Raw genomic sequence first — 20919 nt, 5'->3', positions numbered from 1 at the left:
TGTGGAGCATCGTTGAATACGCCATAGATGACCAACCGTTACCTGAAGCGTTTGTAAAGTGTAGGATCAGGTCAAATCAGGATATTTCGTCATCTGCATCCTTGATTTTGACAATTCTTAAAAAAAATCCCATGTAACTAAACTGCATTCTCAATTTTCGCAGTTTCAAACATGTTGCAACTAAACATAACAAGAAACACAACAAAACCACTTAGTTAGCTTTATTAGAACATCATGGTTTGGCTTTAAGTAAGTGTCTTTGTTGTAGTATTTAAGCGACGAAGTAAATGAATATAATTCAAAGTTGACTGATGGTTTCGCATGGAAACATTAACAGTGGTGTCCTGAGGCAAAGTCCTGTGTTTGACCCGACCATCCACCTCTTCCTCCTTCCTAAACCACGAGAAAATACATCTCCCTCGCAAATTTAATCGACAATGCAGTTTCGTCGTATGGGAACATCATGTTTAGGAGACCATGCTGCTGTTGACCATTTGAGTCGGCTGTTCCAAACTGGCAGTGTGTTGAGCTCTCAGAGCCACCGAGGGACCGTTAAAACAAACTGGTGTGAACATATAGTATCAGTGGTTCACGTTGTCTTTCCGTGATGCTGACTTCCTTTTTCTGGGTATTTTCTGCTTCCCACTCCCACTCGAGCAGGAATCAGGAAGTGAGTCAGCAGAAGTTGAGTCTAATTGTCTGCTACTTATAGGCTTGATGTGTCAGGGGCCTCGGACGAGAGTTCAAGTACCCACGTTGACATGCAGTTACACAACCTCTCTACTGAGGTGCTCTTGAGCACGAAACTGAATCCTTTCCAGCTCTGAGGATGCTGCTCCGTTAAGCGTTAGACCTGCCTCCATCTTTTCTATCATCCTTCAATGTGTTTTGTAGGCACATGGCTGTTTAACAACACATAAATACCACAAAATATATCTTATAAATAGTCCTTTCCTGAATCTTACGTCAGATTTTTAGCACATTTGACCAATGGTCCTCAACAACTCCCTCCACCTCTCCCTCTTTCAATTAAATAATGCTTTGTCACCCTCTCCCGAGGCAGAGTGAGGGGCCGTATTCACCTCACGGACGTCCCTCTTTATGTGTTTGAGCTTAACAGGACACTCCGTACAGACGCTCTTGGACACAGCAAACGCCGGGCACAGACGTTATGAATGGGGGGCTCTGTGGTGCTTAAAACCTGTTTGTGTGTGTGTGCTGCAGGGGGTGGTCTGTTGGAGCTGTTTGTTGGCGTGTGCAGGTGTGCACGTGTGCCAGAGTGCATTTTTGGAGAATTTGCATGTGAGGCCCCAAAAATGTGCATCTGTCTGTCTGTGTGTTTGTTCCTGTGCTCTTTTTTTTGGACATTGTGCATTCAGGTGGAGGTGAGGGAGGGAACAACAGAATATATTGGGAAAATAAAAAGTTGTATTTTGAAGCTAATTCCAGTATCATGCACATGTGGTCCCTTGAGTTATTCTGATCCCGAATTGAGACCGGGAGGGGTGGGGGGGGGAGTGGCGATTAATTATTACAGCAATTACACAGACGTGAGGGGGACATGGACAGGAATTCAGGGGTGAGGGAGAGAGAGACGGAGGGAAAGAGTAAAAGTGAGGGAGAGAGAGAGATATGCCTCTTATAAAGCCAAGTCTTGTCTCTTTGGGAAGAATTTGCGAGCAGTGAGACCGGGCTTCGGGTCAGAAACAGGAGCCCGATGAGCCAATAACTGTCTCCATTAATTCTCCTCGATGGTGTATCAGTACAGCAGGCTAATGAAGTTACTCTTCTCGCAGAATTACAGTCCCGGTCGTGTCGTGTGAGCATGCGTATGGCGACAAAGCTGACATGTGGACGAAAGGCTGAGGCTCCGGGCTCCTAACTCCTCTCTGCACGAGTCAGTTAGATTGCATCCCAGCTGTAAAGGTGAGCAAATGAGTTCCTCAGCAGAGTGCAATGGAAATACCTGAGAAATAGATCAAGAATTTTGCATGGCAACAAAATAGATCTTTTTTTTTAAATTAAGAAATGAGAACTCTTTCTAATACAGTTAGGGTACGTTTCTTCGTTCCACTTTGTAGTACAACTTTACTGTTAATGATTTGTTCATTTATGTCATCTTCCATTTATTAACTGATGTGTATTACTAATGTATCATTTCCATTTTCCTCTGATAATTGTTATATTGCACAGTAAAAATACTTAAACATGTCAAACATTTTGAAAAATCTTTCTAATTTTGCCAAATCTTTAATTTTGAATGAATGTGAAATCAGATTTAAGCTCACAGAGGCCATCTTACACTGAATTGACCAACCTGTGGAGGCATCATGTTCATTTCTGTAGGCTGATGAACAAAATGTAATAAGCAAATTACATGAGAGTGAATAGCATCAAAATGATGGCATTATGAATTGTGGCGAGTTTAAAGCTGTCCTCTAAAAAACCCTCAGGTGTCATTCGGTGCAGAGACATCTGTAGTTTGGTGCAAAGTTTCCCAGGTTGCACTTTAGAGAATAAAGCTTAAATATCAGTTATTCACATCCAATCAGAGCATCAGATTCGACAAACACTTTTATCCCGTGGTTGTGAAATACACATACAGAATTTATTTCCAAATACGGCAAATATAATAATGTGAATCTTTAAAGGTTATTGATGAAAAATGAAGAAATCAGTTCACCACGTGAGTAACATTTATTCAGTGCTCGGTTTAGCGCTCTATTGTCTGGTTCACTGCACTTATAGGTTAAAAAGTGGGAAACTATCACCAAAAATAACCAACAAGTGATTTGTGTTCCTGAGACGTTGGTTCTGTGCAGAGTCGGTGTGTTTCAGTTTTCCTATTAAATCAATAAATCCATCAAGAAGTGAGTTTTGCTCGCTTAAGAACCCTCTTAAATTATATTAGCATATTTTTATTTTATTTATTTTTTTAATTCAAGTTTACCTTGACTACATCCCCATCACTACCAGAGTATTATATTGAAAAGTATCCGTCTGATCAGGAGGATTCTATTGAAGAATTGTGATGGATGAACTGCAGGAAAAAGAGAAGTAAACAAGGAGATGGAGGGTTCAGAAGAGTCATTTTCATGAAACAAATGTTTACACTTCATATGACGAGGATTTCTTTTTTCATTCTCTTCTAATAAATCTCCTCTATATCTCTGTCGACACCTCGTGCGTACTGTTGAAGCTGATAGAGTGAAATTATTTGAAGTAGGAGAATGAAAGAAAGGTAAGAGCGAAGCTGATGGAGGGAGAGAAAGAAAAAGTGAGTGAGTGAGTGAGTGAGTGAGGGGGAGACAGAGAGGGAGAGATGAAGGGGGATTACTCCTCACTCCAGAATACTAATGAGGGCCTTTTGTCACAGATCTTTTTCTCTCTCCCTCCCTCTCTTCCGTCCTCTCGTTTTTCCTTTCACACACACACACACACACACACACACACACACACACACACACACACACACACACACACACACACACACACACACATTGCGGCCTTCTGTTCCCTCCCCTTTCTGTGAAAGGAGGAAGTGGTCTCACAGCTGATTTTCTATAATTGTACACTCTTATTCAAATAATTGCACACACAGCATGCATTCAAAATCATACATGTGCGCCTACAGTCACACATATGCAGAAATAAGCATGTAATTGCAATCCCACTCTCACATTATCACACACACACGCACACACACACACATGGATGGGCAGAGAGTGGTTTTTGTCAATGGTGTCTTTTGTTTCTTTTATCTCAGCTCCTAACAAAGCATTCCTGTGTACACAGTGGAGAGAGAGAGAGAGAGAGAGAGAGAGAGAGAGAGAGAGAGAGAGAGAGAGAGAGAGAAGGAAGGAGAGAGAAAGGAAAGTAGAAAAAGAGAGAGAAAGGGAGATCGGGAACACATTTTCAGCGCCCCTTTGGCAAAAGAAAAAGTTTTGATTCAGTTTTCTGAGGCAGGGCAGTACAGTTAAGTTGTCACGCTGCCATGGAGATGGAATACGTCCTACTGGAGAGGTTGGTCCTAAATATTTCCCTCCTTTCCCTCGCCTTCATTCCCATTTGCTCTTTCAGTTATCTGATGTACGTGTTGTTGGTTTTTTTCCTCTGGGACATGAGTGTGTATGAGTGTCAGGACAAGAGGGGGTGAAGCCTTTGAGGGGCTCACCTTTGCATAATCACAAATGTGTGATGTAATTGAAGCTGATTGGTTATGTAATCCATGCTCAGCACTCTTAGATGCTATTTTGATTTACACTATATGGGCAAAAGTATATGGACACCCCTTGTTGTTTTTCTCTGGCTTCGGTCCTTTTGGTGCAAATAAAGAGTCTGAATAATGTTTTTAGCCCCCGTAAGTAAGCAAGTAAAATGTATTTATATAACGTTTTTCGCAGGCAAAAGTAACGAAGTGCTTAACAGGAGCGGTATTTTAAAGAAGAAGACATAAATAACACAAACCACACAAAGGCCGTTCATTGACAGGGCTGGTAAATAAGGACGAAGTAGTTCAGCCACATATGCAGGAGTCTGACCGTGTGCTCTGTAAGTAAGAGTGAGAATTTTAAAGTGGATCATATACGCTACAGGGAGCCAGTGGAGAGATCTGAGTATGAGGGTGATGTGAAACCGTCTGTGTGGCCTACAGTGAGTAATCTGGCAGCAGCATTCTGGATTAACTGCAAACGGTTAAGAGCAGAAACGTGCGGAAAGTGAGTTCCAGAAACGTTTTTATTTTTATTTATTTCCATGTTTGGAGTGGAAGAACTTGACTGGTCTTCACAGAGCCCTGACCTCAACCCCATCCAACACCTTTGGGATGCTGACTGCGAGTCAGGCCTTAAAGGTGCTAAATTTGAATTCTGTGTGTTGTAATCTGTGCTTCCTTGTGCTTTGTTCGCGTCGCCGGTCCGCTCCAAAATCTCGTGGAAAGCCCGAAACCCAACGTAAGGAGGCTGAAATAAGATATTCAGCAATCGCATACAAGTGTAAGGGCGCCCACCGTCTATGTACTTTTGGCCATATAGTGCACCGTTAACAAGTTGTACATCAGGTGGGATTTTATGTTTTGCAGTAATGCGTGTGAGAAAGAGACACAGAGTTCAAAGCAGCAAAAAAACATCTGAGAGAAAGGTCGCAAAAGGACACCTGTATCAGGCTGAAAGAAAAGTCCTGCAGGGCATCCAGAAAGCCAAACCGTGGCCTCTTTCCTTCCAAACTCTTACCAGCGTCTCCAGTTACCAGTCAGAAGTTCCCTCTTTGTCCACTAAAGGCCACTCTGCTTAGCATCAACAGTAAAGTCTGAAAAAAAGACGTTATCTAGGAAAACATCTGACTGACAGACAAAGATGTTTCACCTTAATTGATTCATTCAAGTTTCTCCTCTCTTCTCCAGCTGACAAACGAGACTCTGTGTGGAGGGTTTGTTGGGTTAATGCAGTACATCTTCATCCTAATTCGACTCTTCCCTCTTTTTTGTCTTTCCTCTTCCTTATCGTCCTCTCTTGTGGGCTCTCCTCTCCCCACTGGCCGGCATGGTTTGTTGGACGTAAGTGAACGTGTCAGATGTGTGGCGATACAGTAACTGTGTCTGTGTGTGACAGGGGTGGACTGCATCTGAATGTTCTGACAAGGGCACACATTCATGCAAACATCCCACAGCGTAAAGCTCTAAAAACACATATATTACTGTGGGAATATTTGCAGTTAATTTCCCCTACATTAAGACAATAATACATGGGACCCTGCCTGTCCAAATATGTCATTATCGCAAAGATATCAGCTGAACAGGAACTGTTTTTTGTTGGTGTTCACACTTCTTATCAAGTGCGGTATCCTGTCATCGAGACCTAACACGAATCTACAGACACGCACGATGTCTGAGGCAGTGATTCTAACATTTCAAAAAACAGATTGAAAAAGGGATTACAGTTTAGGTAGAAAGTTAGAGGAAAAGTGAGGGAATCACTAAAGTCATTGGGATTCAGCATCTGGGGACCATAAATGTCTAAATAAAATTGAATTGAAATTCATCCGATAGCTTGTAAAGATATTTCACTGAAGCAACATGGTGGACAGACCGACTACTAGTGTGGCTTAAAAACCTTTTCAGTTGTTTTAAACATCTTTAATGACATATTTTAATAGACATTTGGCAACGAGTGTCATTCAGGTCTGACACACACCATTAATTTTCTTCATCTCAGTGTTTCATTCTCACGGTTCTCTGGTGTGGTTGTGGGTTTGGCGTGTTTGGTTTTGTTTTCATGGTGGTTCACAGTTTACAAGAAAACAAACTGGTTCTCAGGAAGTTAGTCACTGACACACAAATGTTTTATTAGGTTATGGGGTCCCTTTTTTAAATGTACATCACAGATAGGCCCTCGCTCTGAACTTGGACTTCATCACCTTTTAATCAGAAGACTTGAGTCCTATACCACAGCAAAAAGAAAGAGAAAAACAAGGTTCATCATTAGCTGTATATTCTGAAGAAAAAGTGGGTTGTACAAGCAGAAGTTGCTAAATATATGTCTTGCTCACTAATTATGTTGAAACCTATTTGGCAGTGCCTCTTCTTCCTCCAGTGTTCTTGTTGTGCAACTTCCCATGACAAGATATATTTTAGTACTTAATGTCACTTCTTCTTCATCTTCATCTTCATCTTCATCTTCTTCATCTTCTTCTTCTTCTTCTTCTTCTTCTTCATCTTCTTCATCTTCATCTTCATCTTCATCTTTTAATGGTCTTTCCACTGAGGGAGAACTACGGACCTCGATACCCTTTAAAGCTATGGAAAAGCGTTTTAAATCCCCCCCCCGCCCCCAGCTTTCTTATGTTCTAACAATTTTTGTAAATTTCCAAGACCAACACTTCAACAAGCATGGCACCTCTCGCAGGGATCAGCCAGGTGTATGGAGATGTTTTTGGCTGTGCCTTTGAGTGCCGGCACATGGAGCAGCTGTTGAAGACTTTTGTCTTCACACACAAAATCATAACCAAACCAAAAGATTGAGCCCCACACACACACACACACACACACATACACACACACAGGTGTTTTTACTTATTGTTCTGGATGGTTAGACCTCCTCAGGCTTTTCTCATACGCTGTTCTTATCTCAATCAATTTGAATATAACCTCGTGAGCCAGGACATGTGAAGTAATTTAAAGGGCAACAAAGTCCGTGTTGGGGTCCGTTATGAGGCTGGAATCCACACTTCTGCATTGAAGTTTTTAAATTTTCCAAACAAATTCTAAAATACTTGCGTGGGTGCGCCTGGCCTCTCAAGTTAGTTTTGACTTGTTTCGCTGATTAAAACGTTGGTCTCTTGCTTTATAATTCAAAGTTACAGTTTGATGTCTTCGAGTTGCTTTATTTTATTTTGAGACATATTTTAAATACAATCGATCACAGGTTTGGTTTCAAGTATAATGAGATGAATTTAACATGAGAGCGAGAGCAGGTGGCTGCAGGGGAATTTACCAAAACCTACAGTCATCGTGGAAAGTTTCCATCTCTCCCCGCAGGGCAAGTCACCATGATCTAAATCAGATCGTGAGGCACTGCTGATGTTGTCACTGCTGTATAAGATATTAAAGAAATATTTATCAACCCTTCCAACCAAACTCAAACTCTAAACTCAAATGAGCCTATTAACAGCACTGGACCCTTAACAAGTCAATCAGAGAAATTATTAAACTCCTCTTTCTTTTTTTATTCCTCAGATGACATCGGCCACACCTCCTTCCTCTCGTAGCTCCTCCCCTCAGAAGACGTGCCACTCACAGACACAGACCGATGTTTTAAAACCCTTGCTGGGTGGCGGCGTTTCCAGTGGGGGCGGGACTCTGAGGAAGAGGAGGCGTGTCCTGTCCAAAGATGGGCGTAGCAACGTGCGCATCGAGCACATCAGCGGGCAGAGTGCCCTGTACATGCGTGACCTCTGGACAACGTTTCTGGACATGCAGTGGCGCTACAAGTTCTTTCTGTTCACGGCCACGTTTGCGGGGACTTGGTTCCTGTTCGGGGTGCTGTGGTATCTTTTGGCCCTGGTGCACGGAGACCTACTTGGTGAGATTGGGGGGTCATAGGTTAACAGGTCATACTGATGGTTGATGGGTAGTTTAATGTGTCTTCCCAGAAAAAACATGTTGGGGTCCACTGACCTCACTGTAAGCAGGTTTCATAGGGACTATATCTTCAGTAGAAAGGAGTTCCAATCAAAACCTGCAGCAAGCATTATCCCAAATCACCAACACATTGTTTCTGCAATTAATAAGTTTTTTAAAAGTATTTTTTTTAATGCTTTGAGCAGCATTACCTAAATTATTTCCACTCTCACTGTACTGGGGTCAGATATCACGCAGAAAAACTCAGCAAAACAACTGAACCTGCAGAGGGGAGAGCAACAGTGTGGTTGAATAGACGTTCTTCCATCAACCAATCAGGATGCAGGCTGCGTTTGAATCATACTCCGATGACAGTTGGTTGACGGTTTGATCACTGTCAGTCAAATCTGATCAAACAAAGCCCACACAGTCCTGCTAAAGCCGGTTTTGGGGGAAAATTTGTTTTCTTTGCAGTCATGAATATTGAATGTTAGAAATCCTAAAATAGCATTTAATAAACATCTCCATCATGCTTCACACCAAAGAAAACAGAAAGAAGTGTGATATGACAACTAAAAGGGTGGTGTGATGATGTATCTGCATGAAGTGTTACAAGGGTGGCTGGACACAGTAAAACACATCTGTTTTAAAGAAACCATTGGGGGTCAGCGTTATTTCTAGCAGTGGTGTAAATATAGGAAGATGTTGGTGTTCATTGTATTTCCTCAACAACATCTCAAGCTTAAACTCACCCAGATAAAATGAAACATGAGTTGTGGCAGGAAGTCAATTCATATCTTCAATAAGACACCTGCTCTCCCCCGCTTCCTCTTGTCTCATGTCTCCAACGTTCAACTGAATGTGATAGTTAGAATTATAGGAAGTCCTGTGTAATGTTACATATCAGCTGGATATCAACTTAGACGTTCTGCCCTGTAAATATTTAGTTGTTCTTTAACACACAAACTGTTATCTGTACAATAACTTAAGACATTAGAATAACTTGGATGAGCTTTTTCAACCTCCAGAGTTTGACCCGCCTTCAAACCACACACCCTGTGTGATGCAGATGCAGACCCTGACGGGGGCTTTCCTCTTCTCCCTGGAGACCCAGACAACCATTGGTTATGGTTTCCGCTGCATCACTGAGGAATGTCCGGCTGCCATCATCCTCCTCATCGTCCAGCTCGTCATCACCATGCTGTTGGAGATCTTCATCACTGGCACCTTCCTCGCCAAGGTAGCCAATGCATGAAACATACAAAGTGAGATACAGTGAACACAGAGAACCTATTCATACATAGATCCACATAGATTTATAGATCGTAAGCATTTTCAAGTAAAAGCAGATGTGTGCTCTGCTACTTTATAGCACAACTGCAGGCACATTCTTGCAATGTACATTCATCTGTCCCCATGTTGAGTGCAAGACTCTTACACGAGTCTTAAAAAGGTTTACCAGACTAAAACCAGAACTCATTTCTCCGCTCAGGTTGCTCGGCCAAAGAAGCGAGGTGAGACGGTGAAGTTTAGCCAGCATGCTGTGGTGTCGACCCACGAGGGACGACCCTGCCTGATGGTCAGGGTGGCCAACATGCGCAAGAGTCTCCTGCTCGGGTGTCAGGTAAGTGGGCCTAGAGATAAGTCCACCACCTACTAGTTTGTAGAGCAGTTCAACAGGTCACAATACAATATGTGTAGATTTTATGTGTATATGCAATTTGTCCAACTGTGTGCACATTGTTCAGGTCAGCGGAAAACTGCTCCAGACGTCTCTGACCAAAGAAGGCGAGACTGTTCGTCTGGACCAGAGGAATGTGCCGTTCCAAGTGGACATGTCCAGCGACAGCCCCTTCCTCATCCTGCCCCTCACCTTCTACCACCTCATCGATGACAACAGCCCCCTGCGAGCCTGGGCAGCTAAGGGTAAGCTTGATGGATGGTGAGATGGTAGAGAGAGAAGAGATTTGGTGGGCGGGGCTAGTGGTCAGTAGGGCGATTTGTTCATTTTTAACAGGGGGCCGGATTTAGGCAGTTGAGACCTTGCTCTCGTGATCGAGACAGAAGACTATAGGTCTTCTGGAGTAGGTCTTTATTCACAGTGACAGTCATTAAAAAGCAAAAGCAGCATGTTTATACATTCAGTATACCTTTAGTAGCTAGCGTAGCATAGAAGTGGTAAAGCTAGTTGATGATATGCTAATGCTCCACAGGTTTTTACGTAGAAACGTAAAGTTTTAGTTCTGTATATCTCTTTCCAACCTCTCCCGGTAGCATTCGTTGGAGAGGTGGGGACTTAGCAAAGGGTCAATTACAAATACGTCTGTTACTTCACAACCACGGACAGCGATGATGCACATCTGTAGGAACCATGTATTTGATTTTTGTTTCAAGTGTATTACGCCTCCAAGCACTATGTGGTGTTTTAGGTACAGGCCTATATGCTGACCTCAGCCTATTTAAATTCATGCCAGTAATCGCAGGTTAACAAGGGGCATCGATTTAGGTAATTTTGCTAACAAGGGGTCTGGCATTCCCTTTTATCCACATGGTAAAAAGGACAAGGGGTAATTCATGTAAACCTGCGTTCTGCTACCTACTGCAACATTTCTGCGTAAAACGTATTCCGTAGATTTGTTTTAGGAATAAAAATCGTGACGTAGAAAGAGTTCTCTTTACTGATAAGTCATTTGACAGAAAGGTAAACTGCATAGCAGGCCCAAACTTCCTCTTCGTGAGCTCAGCTGGCGTCAACCACTTGCTTTATTTTACCTTCCAACCGTTGTTCCTCTTTCTTCGCTTAAGTTCTTTTTTTCCGCAGACCTCGTCTTCTTCTCTTTTTAATGAAGCATTGCTGTATTTGTTGTTGCATTACTTCCACAAACAGTTGATCAGTGCAATAGTGGGCAACCATTGGCAGGCATTTGTATCCCCTGAGCGTGCCTACATGTGCATCCTCTCAAGATACGAACAACCCGCCCATAATAACATTACTCTTTAGCACTACTGGTGGTCAAACACCTCACAGTGTACCTTTTAAAATTAGTATAAATTCCTCCTTCTTCTTCTCTCCCATTTTTCTGCCTCTTCTCATTTCACCTCTCTGTAATGTGTCCCATCTCATTTCCCTCCCCCAGGTGGAGGGTGGACAGATCCAGAGTCTGCAGACTTCGAGCTGCTGGTCATCATGAGCGCCACAGTCGAGCCGACCTCCGCCACCTGCCAGGTCCGCACCTCCTACCTGCCGGATGAGATCCTCTGGGGCTATGAGTTCCCCCCTGTGGTCTCCCTCTCCCCATCGGGAAAATACGTAGCGGACTTCGCCTTCTTCGACAAAGTGGCCAAGACCAAGACCACGCCCGTCTTCAAAGCATCCAGCCCCCAGCAGCAGGCGTACCAGGGCAGCAACGGGGGTGGGACTGTGCCTGAGGTGTCCGATCCAGAGAAGATCCGTCTGGAGCAGAGCTACAGGGAGAGAGGGGAGGAACGAGGCCGGGGGAGAGACACTCCTCTCAGTGTTCGCATCAGCAACGTGTGAAGGGAGCGCTTCAAAGAGAGCAACACGAAGGAGACGAGTGAAGGGTAATAGCAAAGGAACGAAACGTCACATGAAAACAGCCGGGACACTGACTTTTAGACTGATTTGAAGCTCTGAAAGATATCTAGGTAGTAGCACCAGATGACGCAGAAAGGGAATATGGAAGACTATGGACTTGACTGTATGGTCAGCTGAAAATGTGTCATACGTTTGCTGGGGTGATACATGTTTTACATTGGTTTGACTGTATGAATAACACACTGCCTGACTGCAACTGCTATTTACATTTGAGTGTGGCGAGTGCACGCGCGCCTCACATATACTGCATCCACTTTTATAACCAAGGAAATAACAGGTGGGAATATAATATGACATGAAAAGAAAGATACAAACTAAACTAAACAAGCAGTGGAAGATGAAGGGAACCCCAGTTGTCGTGTTTGGGTCCTCCCCTTCTTACTTTATGTGAAATTACAAAGAGAACAACTTGTGAGAGTTAATATGAGTCATAAGGGGGGAAAGGAAACAACCTACAGACGGGGTAGAACCTACAATACTTCCTTTATAATGGTCATGATTAATAAACACTCCTGTGTATTGTTCCACACGTTTATAATCGTCATATGACTTTGAGTTTCATCTCGGTTTGCTGTTTATTCGATAAAAACACCGATGAGTGATGCTAAAACAGCTTTTACAGAACTCACAAGATCCCCACAACACTCGTGATATTTTTACATTTCCTGTTACTTCCTGTTGAGTTGAAGACACACAGAGAAAATGACAAGTATTGCACATGGCAATGCACTGTAAAATGTTAGGTGAAGCACTTTCTGTTAAACTAATGTAGAACTACAGCTGGAATGCAGTCACTTCAGATGGACTATATTGTGTTCATGGTGCTCTCCGGCCTCTCCTGAGTCTGTTGGTGGTGTGGGCATTACTTCTTGTCTGTCGTCTGTTATTGACAGACTGTTAGCACTTTATGCAAGTGCATGATGCACATTTGCACCTTAGGAGGGTTGGCTGCCTAACTTGGGTCCTTGCCATAGGAAGATATGTGTTGTTGATACCACTAAAAACACTTACACATTAAATATCATTGAATTCGAAGCAGTCGTGTACTTTCAAACTTTCAGTTTCTCTGTCTCAGTGGCTTTAAACAAATGAGAAAATGTTTAATCACAAACAGCTGCAACCTTAATATAAATGCCCATCATGTTATTGTGTGTTGCACATGTTACTGTACTCGTAGAAGCTCTCCTCTCGGTGTAAAGTGGGATATTTTGTCGAAGCCCCTTTTATTCTTCAGTCAAGGACATGAGGACCATCAGAGGTGAGTGCTGAGAATGTGACAGTAATCTTGTCTCTGATATTGATTTTATTCTGATGGAAATGTGTGACAATGATGAAGCAAGGATGAGTATGATGGATTTAAATATGTTGGAAATTGTACGTATTTGTAACATTTTATTGAATTAACATCAAGCTGTGGAATGTTAATAATGTTTAAAGTGCGGATGGAGAGATCAAATGAGACAAATCTCTGGTTTAATAAAGATGATTTTGAGTTATTTTCTTTCCTGACTTGTACAGTAGAGGAGGACGGAGAAGCAGTCGAAGCGTTCATCAAAAAAGTTAACGGAAGTTAAAATGCGCTGTTAAAACGTTGCCTTCCTTCCTCGTGCAGAATGCAGAATGAGGCCCTGGGTTGCACTTCTCTTTGCTGTTTCGCTGCTGAATTCATGTGAAGCACAAGGTAAGAACTTTATTTTATAGTTTTTTTCGGTTGTTGATCGTCTTTGTATTTATTTTTAAAGTCAACGCTTTTGTACCGTAGCCCTATTTCACAATAGAAGTTAGATAACAAACTTTATGGACTTATTGTTGAACTATCTAATTTGGAGAAATGTATACAACTCTCAGCAATATGTTTATTGTCAATTATTTCAATAGTGATGCTGATAAAACCATTTATTGAGATACATTGAGATTTACAGTTATGTCAGTTAATACCACTTCCCTTACCCAGGCGTCGCAAAGCAATAGAGCTGTGTGTTTCTTCCTGGTTAATCTAGATATTATTATTATTATTATGGAGATATACCTTCAGTTTAAAGAAGACAACACACAGCAGTATAATGATGTGCAGAGTTCATCTTGTACAAAGCTCTGATACTGTCTCATGAGACAGGAAGTTGCCTGTCTCAGTATCAGAGCTTTGAACAAGAATGCACATTTTAGTTGAAATAGCATAGCCCTCAGCTCGTCAACATGATTATTCAATATTATCCATATTTTGATGGAGATCTTGATCCAGACGGATTGTAAACATTCTAAAATCTTTTGTGTTATTTAAGTGACACATTTAGAGGATTTTGCTTCCTTGGCAAAGGAATGCTCTCTTTAAGTCCTTTTTAGTTTTTATTTAGACATTTTCTATCATTTCTGCCTTGAATTTATATTCATATTATAACCGTGACCATAGAAGACGTCTGTGATACGAAGAAAAACCTTCAAGGTGGTTTGAGACGCATTATAGCCACATGTTGAAAAGGAGTAAATGCATCCGTCCCTCCAAGACACATACGGAAACTCCACTCCTCCCGTAGTGTAACTCCTTCAGTACGTCTGTGGAAATAACTGCTCACTGTCTGATTTACTCAATACATTCATGACCTGTCTAAAGCTGGGGGAACAAGAGGGAGGGAAAAGAGAACAAGGTGAAATAAAGTCCCCTGTTTTTCACAAGAGATAGAATGGAAATACACTTTGAGCGCCATCTTGCTCTCAGTGGGCTTAGTTTCACCTGTTAAACTCTTCTTTCCTGAAGCAGTCTGTGTCACAAGACAAAGCTGATGTCAGACATGTTCAGAGAACTCTTCCAATCAATGATAAGCTGAAGGTGTTTAAACTGATGGTTCAATGTGTAAGAAGTAGAGATGGAGGAACATTCAGTGTTGACCCATTAATCATATATTGAGTGTGATGTTTATTGTATTATGTGTCGACTGTTTTTACAGGTTCCAGTGCTGTGACTACTGTGTTTGTGAAGAAGGGAGATGATCGGATTCTCAATGTTGATGATGATGTTCCTGATGAGTTTTTAAATGTTGACTGGACTTTCAATGAGACGGTCATTGTAGTAAGATTTGCACCTGGTGTAGAACCAAGAATCTTTCCTCGTTTCACTGGAAGGATTGAGTTTCCTGTGAAAAACTTCTCTGTGAAATTGAAGAATCTACAAGAGGCAGACAGTGGAGTTTATACTGCACGAGTGTTCACGAGTCAAGGAGGAGTGCAACCACTAGCTGAATACAAGGTCACAGTTCAAGGTGAGTTTGTTCACATGTCAGACACTGAGAGAGAGTTTCTGCTGCCATGTTTCATAACTTCTTCACAGAAACTTTCCCCCCTCAGGTCCAGTGTCTCCAGTTAAACTGACAGTGGACTCAGTGGACTCAGTGGACTCCAGAAGCTCAGACTCCTGTAACCTCACTGTGACCTGCAGTACACAGCACTCTCACATCAGCAGCACTTTTAGATGTGTCAACAGAACCTGCAGTCAGGATGGAGGAGAGCAATCAGAGCTCACAACCTCTGGTGCTTCTCTCCACGTCTACCTGTTGAATAGCTCCATCATCTGTAACCATAGCAACCAGGTCAACTGGACCAAAGACTTTAAAATGATTGAAAACCTTTGCCCCCAATATGCTGGTAAGACCGAAAGACAAGACGACTTCCTGATAATAATGCACAGTTTTAAGTTTTAAAGAAATCTTTTACACTTCCAAGTGAATACATTGGGTTTGTTACAAATACGGTTGAACTAGTATTTGTATTGTTCTTTCATGGGAGCTGTAGGATTTTAGCACTGAAAAACCTTTACAGGACAAATGTTGTTAATATCTAAAGATTACCATTTTTTACTTTGAACCAGGTTACCAGGTTGACCTTGTAAAACTAAGAAGCAGGTGGTATTTAAATTAGCTGATTCAGGGCCTTTTGGAAGGTTGGTAGTATTAAATTGTGACTGTTTTAATATTTATATTTTATTATTATTATTTTATTATTATTATTAATTTTATTTTTAATTTACTACATATCAGGTTATCGAGACATTTGTATAATAACACTGTAGTCTGTCTAGAGCACGGGCTGAGAACATGTGATGCTACAGTGACACATTCTCAACGATGTTGCATGACTTAAATCAGGCCGACTCTTCTCATCTGATTTTTGTGTATTTGTTTTGTTTTACAGATCGTCACCATAGCCCTCTCCGTGAACCTGTGATTGCTATTTGGTTACCAATTCTCATTCTCGTCATCATTGCTGGTCTGTTAGTCCTGTTTCTTTATCGTCGAAAGAGAATAAACTGTAAGTCCAAGTAACAATTTTAATATATAATTACAAGTAATATTTTCAGGATTTTGCAAATATTACTTGTACATTTACTCTACATTTTTAAAATGTTTAAAGTTCATCTTCTGCCATATTACACAGTATACAGTAAGGAAATCAACCACTAATCATCATTTACCATGGCAATGTTGTGCCACACGTCTGTGTAACTTAAAGCCCCAATATATATATGTATATATATATATATATATATATACATATATATATATATATATATATGTATATATATATATATATATACATATATATGTATATATATATATATATATATATATACATATATATGTATATATATATATATACATATATATGTATATATATATAATCAGATATATATATATCAGATATATATATATATCAGATATATATATATATATCAGATATATCAGATATATATATATATATCAGATATATATATATATATATATATATATATCAGATATATATATATATATCTGATATATATATATATATATATATATCTGATATATATATATATATATATATATATATATATATATATATATATATATATATATATATCTGATATATATATATATATATATATATCTGATATATATATATATATATATATATCAGATATATATATATATATCTGATATATATATATATATATATATATATATATATATATATCTGATATATATATATATATATATATATATATATATCAGAAAAGGAAATACTATTCTGTGATAGATACATGTGATATATTACCAAAATGTGAAAAAGGAACATACCTCAAACTTGGTGCAGTCTTTATGCTTTAGCCCATTCATTCTTAGCATCCCAGGTCAGGTCCCAGAGGTATCTGCATGCTTTGTTCTCTGCCGCAGCACATTGTTTTGACACAACCTCTAGGAGTCCCCAACATCCCAACATATCTAATCCCACACATAGAGGCTTTAAAGTGTGCTGCTGTTTGAGGATGGAGTCATTTAGACACCAAGCTGGACTCAATGTAGTGCAGCTCAAGTAATGTAATTGTAAATCAGTTTCATTTTTTATACCTTTGAATCTTTAGAGTATGTTTTTCTATGACTGACCTGCAGATAATAGCGAGACCATCGAGAATACGGTTTATGAAGTTCCTCAGGTAAGAGCTTTTTTTTTAAACATCATTCACAGGCAAAACAGGCAAAATTAAGAAATGTTTTTAAAATGAAAACACGGTGCCTCACTTGCTGCTATTGGCTTTGCACATCAATCACTATGCATTCAAATAGATCATTATGCAAGGTGATCTATCTACTATATATTACCTGTGACACCTCTCTCCATCAACCTCGTTAATCTGTTTCCTGGTCCTGCTGCTTGCTCCTACCTGCTACCTGCTACATGCACACATCACTGGTTGTGCTGCTTGCTTGTGCTCAAATGTTTTGGACCCAATGAACCTGATGCACCACGATCCATCTATCCAAACCTGGTCTCGTCTGGCAATTAGTCCACTCAAACTGTGCTTCTTTCTGCTGTGTGTGTGTGTGTGTGTGTGTGTGTGTGTTGTTTGCGTTATACGTTCCAAATGATGTTGGTTTCTCAAAACTCTTCATACAAATATCAAATCTCATGCTGGTGTCTAAAACACTGCAACAATGTCTTTTAAATTAAGCCACAGGTTTTTATTTGCATCACATCTACTACATCAGCGGTTCCCAAACTTTTTAGGCCGCGCACCCCCTTCTACATCCCGACTGGGTTCGCGCCCCCCCCCCCCCCCCCCCCCTTAATAATAATAAAAAAAAAAAGAAGCAACAGAGCCTTTTAAGCCTTCATAGCCGCATAAGAATCGGACCAATGAGAGAACAGTTTGCTCGCGCGTGGCATTTGTTTACAAGATTTAGTCCGCTGTTAAATGTTGCAGTGTTACACAAACCGAACAAAGGAGCAAGTGCAACATTGTATCATATTAATCCCTGAATCGGAACAACGCAAATTAACTGAAGGTGTGAAAACGCCCTGAAACACTGCAACAAAGTTTCAATATCTTTCAGTGACACAAGGCGTCACTTTTAAAGAGCAATACGGATGTGAGGACACACGCACAGGCTCAGAGGCAGATTATCACATTTAATTTACAATTAATGAGCGACTAATGCAGCCAGGATGTCTTCGGACAAAGCATCGATGCGGCGCGACACAGTGTTGTTGGACACCGGGATCATGTCCAACTTTTTTGCTTCTTTCTCTCCAATCATACATTCCACCATCTCTCTGGCAGCTGGCGAGCTCACGTCTTCGGCGATTGTGTGCGGTAGCCCCTTTCTCGCTATTCTGTAACCAGATATGAAGCCCGTAGTGCGTCATTTATAGACCAACACATGAATGAGACTCCAGTTGTTTTGGGCTGTTTGTAACTCCTCCAATTTCGATATAAACGATGTAAGGGGCTTTTGACTTGCACTGGCATGCTTGGTGTTCAGGTGGCGACGTAAATAAGAGCTTCAGACTGTTAGCCAGAACCTCACTGCACACCACGCACTGTGGCTTTGGGGAATCTGCGTTGCCAATCCAAGTGAAGCCCAGACACACATACTTTTCATCATATTTCCTCTTTTTTTCCCAGTCTGATGCTCTCTCTCGTTTCCTCTTTTTCACCCTGACTCCGCGATGGGCCGATGTGCTCCCGATTTGTCTGTGCTGCACCTCTCCGTTCCCCTCACCTCCGATTCCTCTCTCTCTCTCTCTGTCCCTCTCCTCTTTTACGACTGATAGCTTCAGATGTCCCACCTGACAGTTTTTAAATTAAAATTACATTTTTTTTTAATATTTAATATTGTTACACCATCAGACCGCCATTACACTTTTCCTCTCGCGCACCCCCTAGAGGCAGCTCGCGCACCCCCAGGGGTGCGCGCACCCCACTTTGGGAATCCCTGTACTACATGATCACAGCTGTGTTGTCTCCTCCCTTTGCTTCCGTTTATTTGCCACACACCAGTAAACCTAGAGCTACATGTGACTTCCTGCTGAGCCGATGGTTTTGTACTTCTGCATTTTCTTACACAGTGAACAATGTGAGCAGGAGACTCTCAGGTGAGATCTGCTCTCATTGTCTGCACGTGTGTTAGTTGTTTTGCAAACCTCATTTTCAGTCTTAGAACAAGTCGAGAGACGCAGAAAAACGATAATTTGCAATGTAGTGCTCTGCAACGTACTTCATGTGTTGTCAAAGCTTTGTTGATGTGCCCGTGTTTAAGCTGCAGTGTGATGTGCTCTCTCGGCCAAGACATTCCTGAGAACTCAGTTCTTTATGAAAAAAGCCCGAAAATATGTTTTACAGCAATTTCATGCATTTTAGATACAAATTCATTATAATCTTATGAAAAACAGACTCATCGTTTTTGAAGACAAAGATGCAGAACTCTGTATTTATATGAACGTCTGTTAACCGTCGGGAGATTACTTCCCACGTTAAAAATATAGTGTGAAGTAAAAATGGCAGACAGTATTTAATAAAGATGTATGTGATTTATTTTCCAGACCCACTCTCTGGAACAGAGTCCAACAGATGATGCTTCAGGTCTTTCTCCGACCTCCACCTACTGCTTGGTGGGACCTCACGCTGGATCCCTGATACCCACTCAGCCTCTGCCAGAGAGCCTGTATGCTCAGGTGGAGAAGCCTGCCAGGTCCTTCAACAGTTAGCGAGGAATTCTGTTCCACATACTTCAATTACTGAAGTTTCTAGTTCTATTCAAGTGCTGCCAAAGCTTTCGATGTTTAAGTTTATATCACCTGCTCTGATATGGAACGATTGTCCAATACACAAACATTTCTGCTGCAAAACAATGTGGAAATGTTACGAAGCATCGCGCACGTTCAGAAGTTGCTTTTTCTAGCGTCACAATTCAAGGTGTTAGTAATTAGATCTTAATACATTTAAGATCAACGTGGGAAAGTGAGAAAGATGTTGTTGTCCCTGCAGGAAGCCCCAGCTGTGGTTCCTGAGGTTGAGCCTTCATCTCACTTTCTCACCTGTCCAGACGTTTACATAACATCACAGTAAGAATTCAACGCAGAAGAACTGTAATTATTTCATAAACGAGCAACGATTTACAGTTTGGACTTTCAAGGCCTCACACGATTGGTGTGATTTGAAGCTACATACTGCAGGACTCTTGTATTATCTCACTGTGTTGTTTGTAAAGATAAAAAGGGATCAAATACTTGTCAACTTCAAAATGTTGCTCTGCAAAAAACAACAGAGAAAAAAAGCTTGATTGGCATTAAATGCTTTATTTTTCTATGACATACGTTGTCATGCATTCGGTGTGTCAAGTGTGTTTACTATAACAATAGCACAGATTGACTGCTTGCTGAAAACTCACACAATACCAGAGGGGGTCAGTGTCACCTTTAGGGATCTAATAATCACAAATCTACAAGATAAGTATGAAGCTTTAACAAGTTCCCAATAATGGTGCATTGTAATGGGAAAATATGTTATAGTATCATGTGCAATTTTAAAGAATGTATAACTGAAAGTGAGGCACACAGGCAGACACAGAACAGCAGTTCTGCGGATGATTTTAATTAGTTTTGTATCCAGGTGTCTTGTTATCTTTTCCCACAAGGGTGAGAAGTGAAGAGACACTGTTTCTTTGTTGGTAAGACAGAGACACAGAGACCTTGACTCCAGAACTGAATGTCCGCAGAAGCAGACAGCCTGTGTCTGAAATATCACACTCTCCTTTTGACGCATGATCTGAAGCTGTAAAGGCGTGAACCTTTGTATGCATAAATGATGTTGAATATTGCATTTCGTAAAAGCATTCACGCAGTCTACTGAAGACGTGGTTGCTGTGCTTTCTTCCCT

At 41.0% G+C, this 20919-nt stretch overlaps 2 protein-coding genes across 3 annotated transcripts; both read left to right on the top strand.

The window, feature by feature from the left end:
* The first annotated feature begins 1688 nt into the window (after nucleotides 1-1688).
* On the top strand, nucleotides 1689-13168 carry LOC306789635 (ATP-sensitive inward rectifier potassium channel 10-like). Of its 2 annotated transcripts, none has more exons than XM_079285666.1 (6): nucleotides 1689-1926; nucleotides 7765-8078; nucleotides 9145-9356; nucleotides 9609-9740; nucleotides 9865-10042; nucleotides 11254-13168. In XM_079285666.1, the coding sequence occupies exons 2-6, from the start codon at nucleotides 7940-7942 to the stop codon at nucleotides 11652-11654; spliced, it is 1062 nt and encodes a 353-aa protein (XP_079141792.1). In that variant the 5' UTR covers nucleotides 1689-1926; nucleotides 7765-7939; the 3' UTR covers nucleotides 11655-13168. The 2 variants fall into 2 exon arrangements, with proteins under 2 accessions (XP_079141792.1, XP_079141791.1); XM_079285665.1 differs by having other exon boundaries at nucleotides 7733-8078.
* Nucleotides 12975-20914, top strand: LOC306789747 (uncharacterized protein; the record flags this gene model as incomplete). The annotated part of the gene is made up of 7 exons (XM_079285820.1): nucleotides 12975-12990; nucleotides 13345-13413; nucleotides 14678-14989; nucleotides 15075-15371; nucleotides 15918-16034; nucleotides 17153-17196; nucleotides 19584-20914. The coding sequence occupies 7 exons, from the start codon at nucleotides 12975-12977 to the stop codon at nucleotides 19746-19748; spliced, it is 1020 nt and encodes a 339-aa protein (XP_079141946.1). The 3' UTR covers nucleotides 19749-20914.
* Between the last annotated feature and the right edge of the window lie 5 nt (nucleotides 20915-20919).

The sequence above is a fragment of the Melanostigma gelatinosum genome (assembly GCF_949748355.1).
Source record: "Melanostigma gelatinosum genome assembly, chromosome: 15".
NCBI lineage: Eukaryota > Metazoa > Chordata > Actinopteri > Perciformes > Zoarcidae > Melanostigma > Melanostigma gelatinosum.
Note: the sequence above shows the minus strand (reverse complement) of the source record. Positions and strands in the feature narration are given on the sequence as shown.

What these genes read in the sequence shown, in the direction of transcription:
- LOC306789635 (XM_079285665.1), top strand. Translation starts at nt 7,733, where the DNA reads ATGACATCGGCCACACCTCCTTCCTCTCGTAGCTCCTCCCCTCAGAAG. An exon ending in GGTGCACGGAGACCTACTTG is followed by an intron (nt 8,079 to 9,144) that starts GTGAGATTGGGG and finishes TTCAACCTCCAG; the next exon opens with AGTTTGACCCGCCTTCAAAC. An exon ending in CTGGCACCTTCCTCGCCAAG is followed by an intron (nt 9,357 to 9,608) that starts GTAGCCAATGCA and finishes TTCTCCGCTCAG; the next exon opens with GTTGCTCGGCCAAAGAAGCG.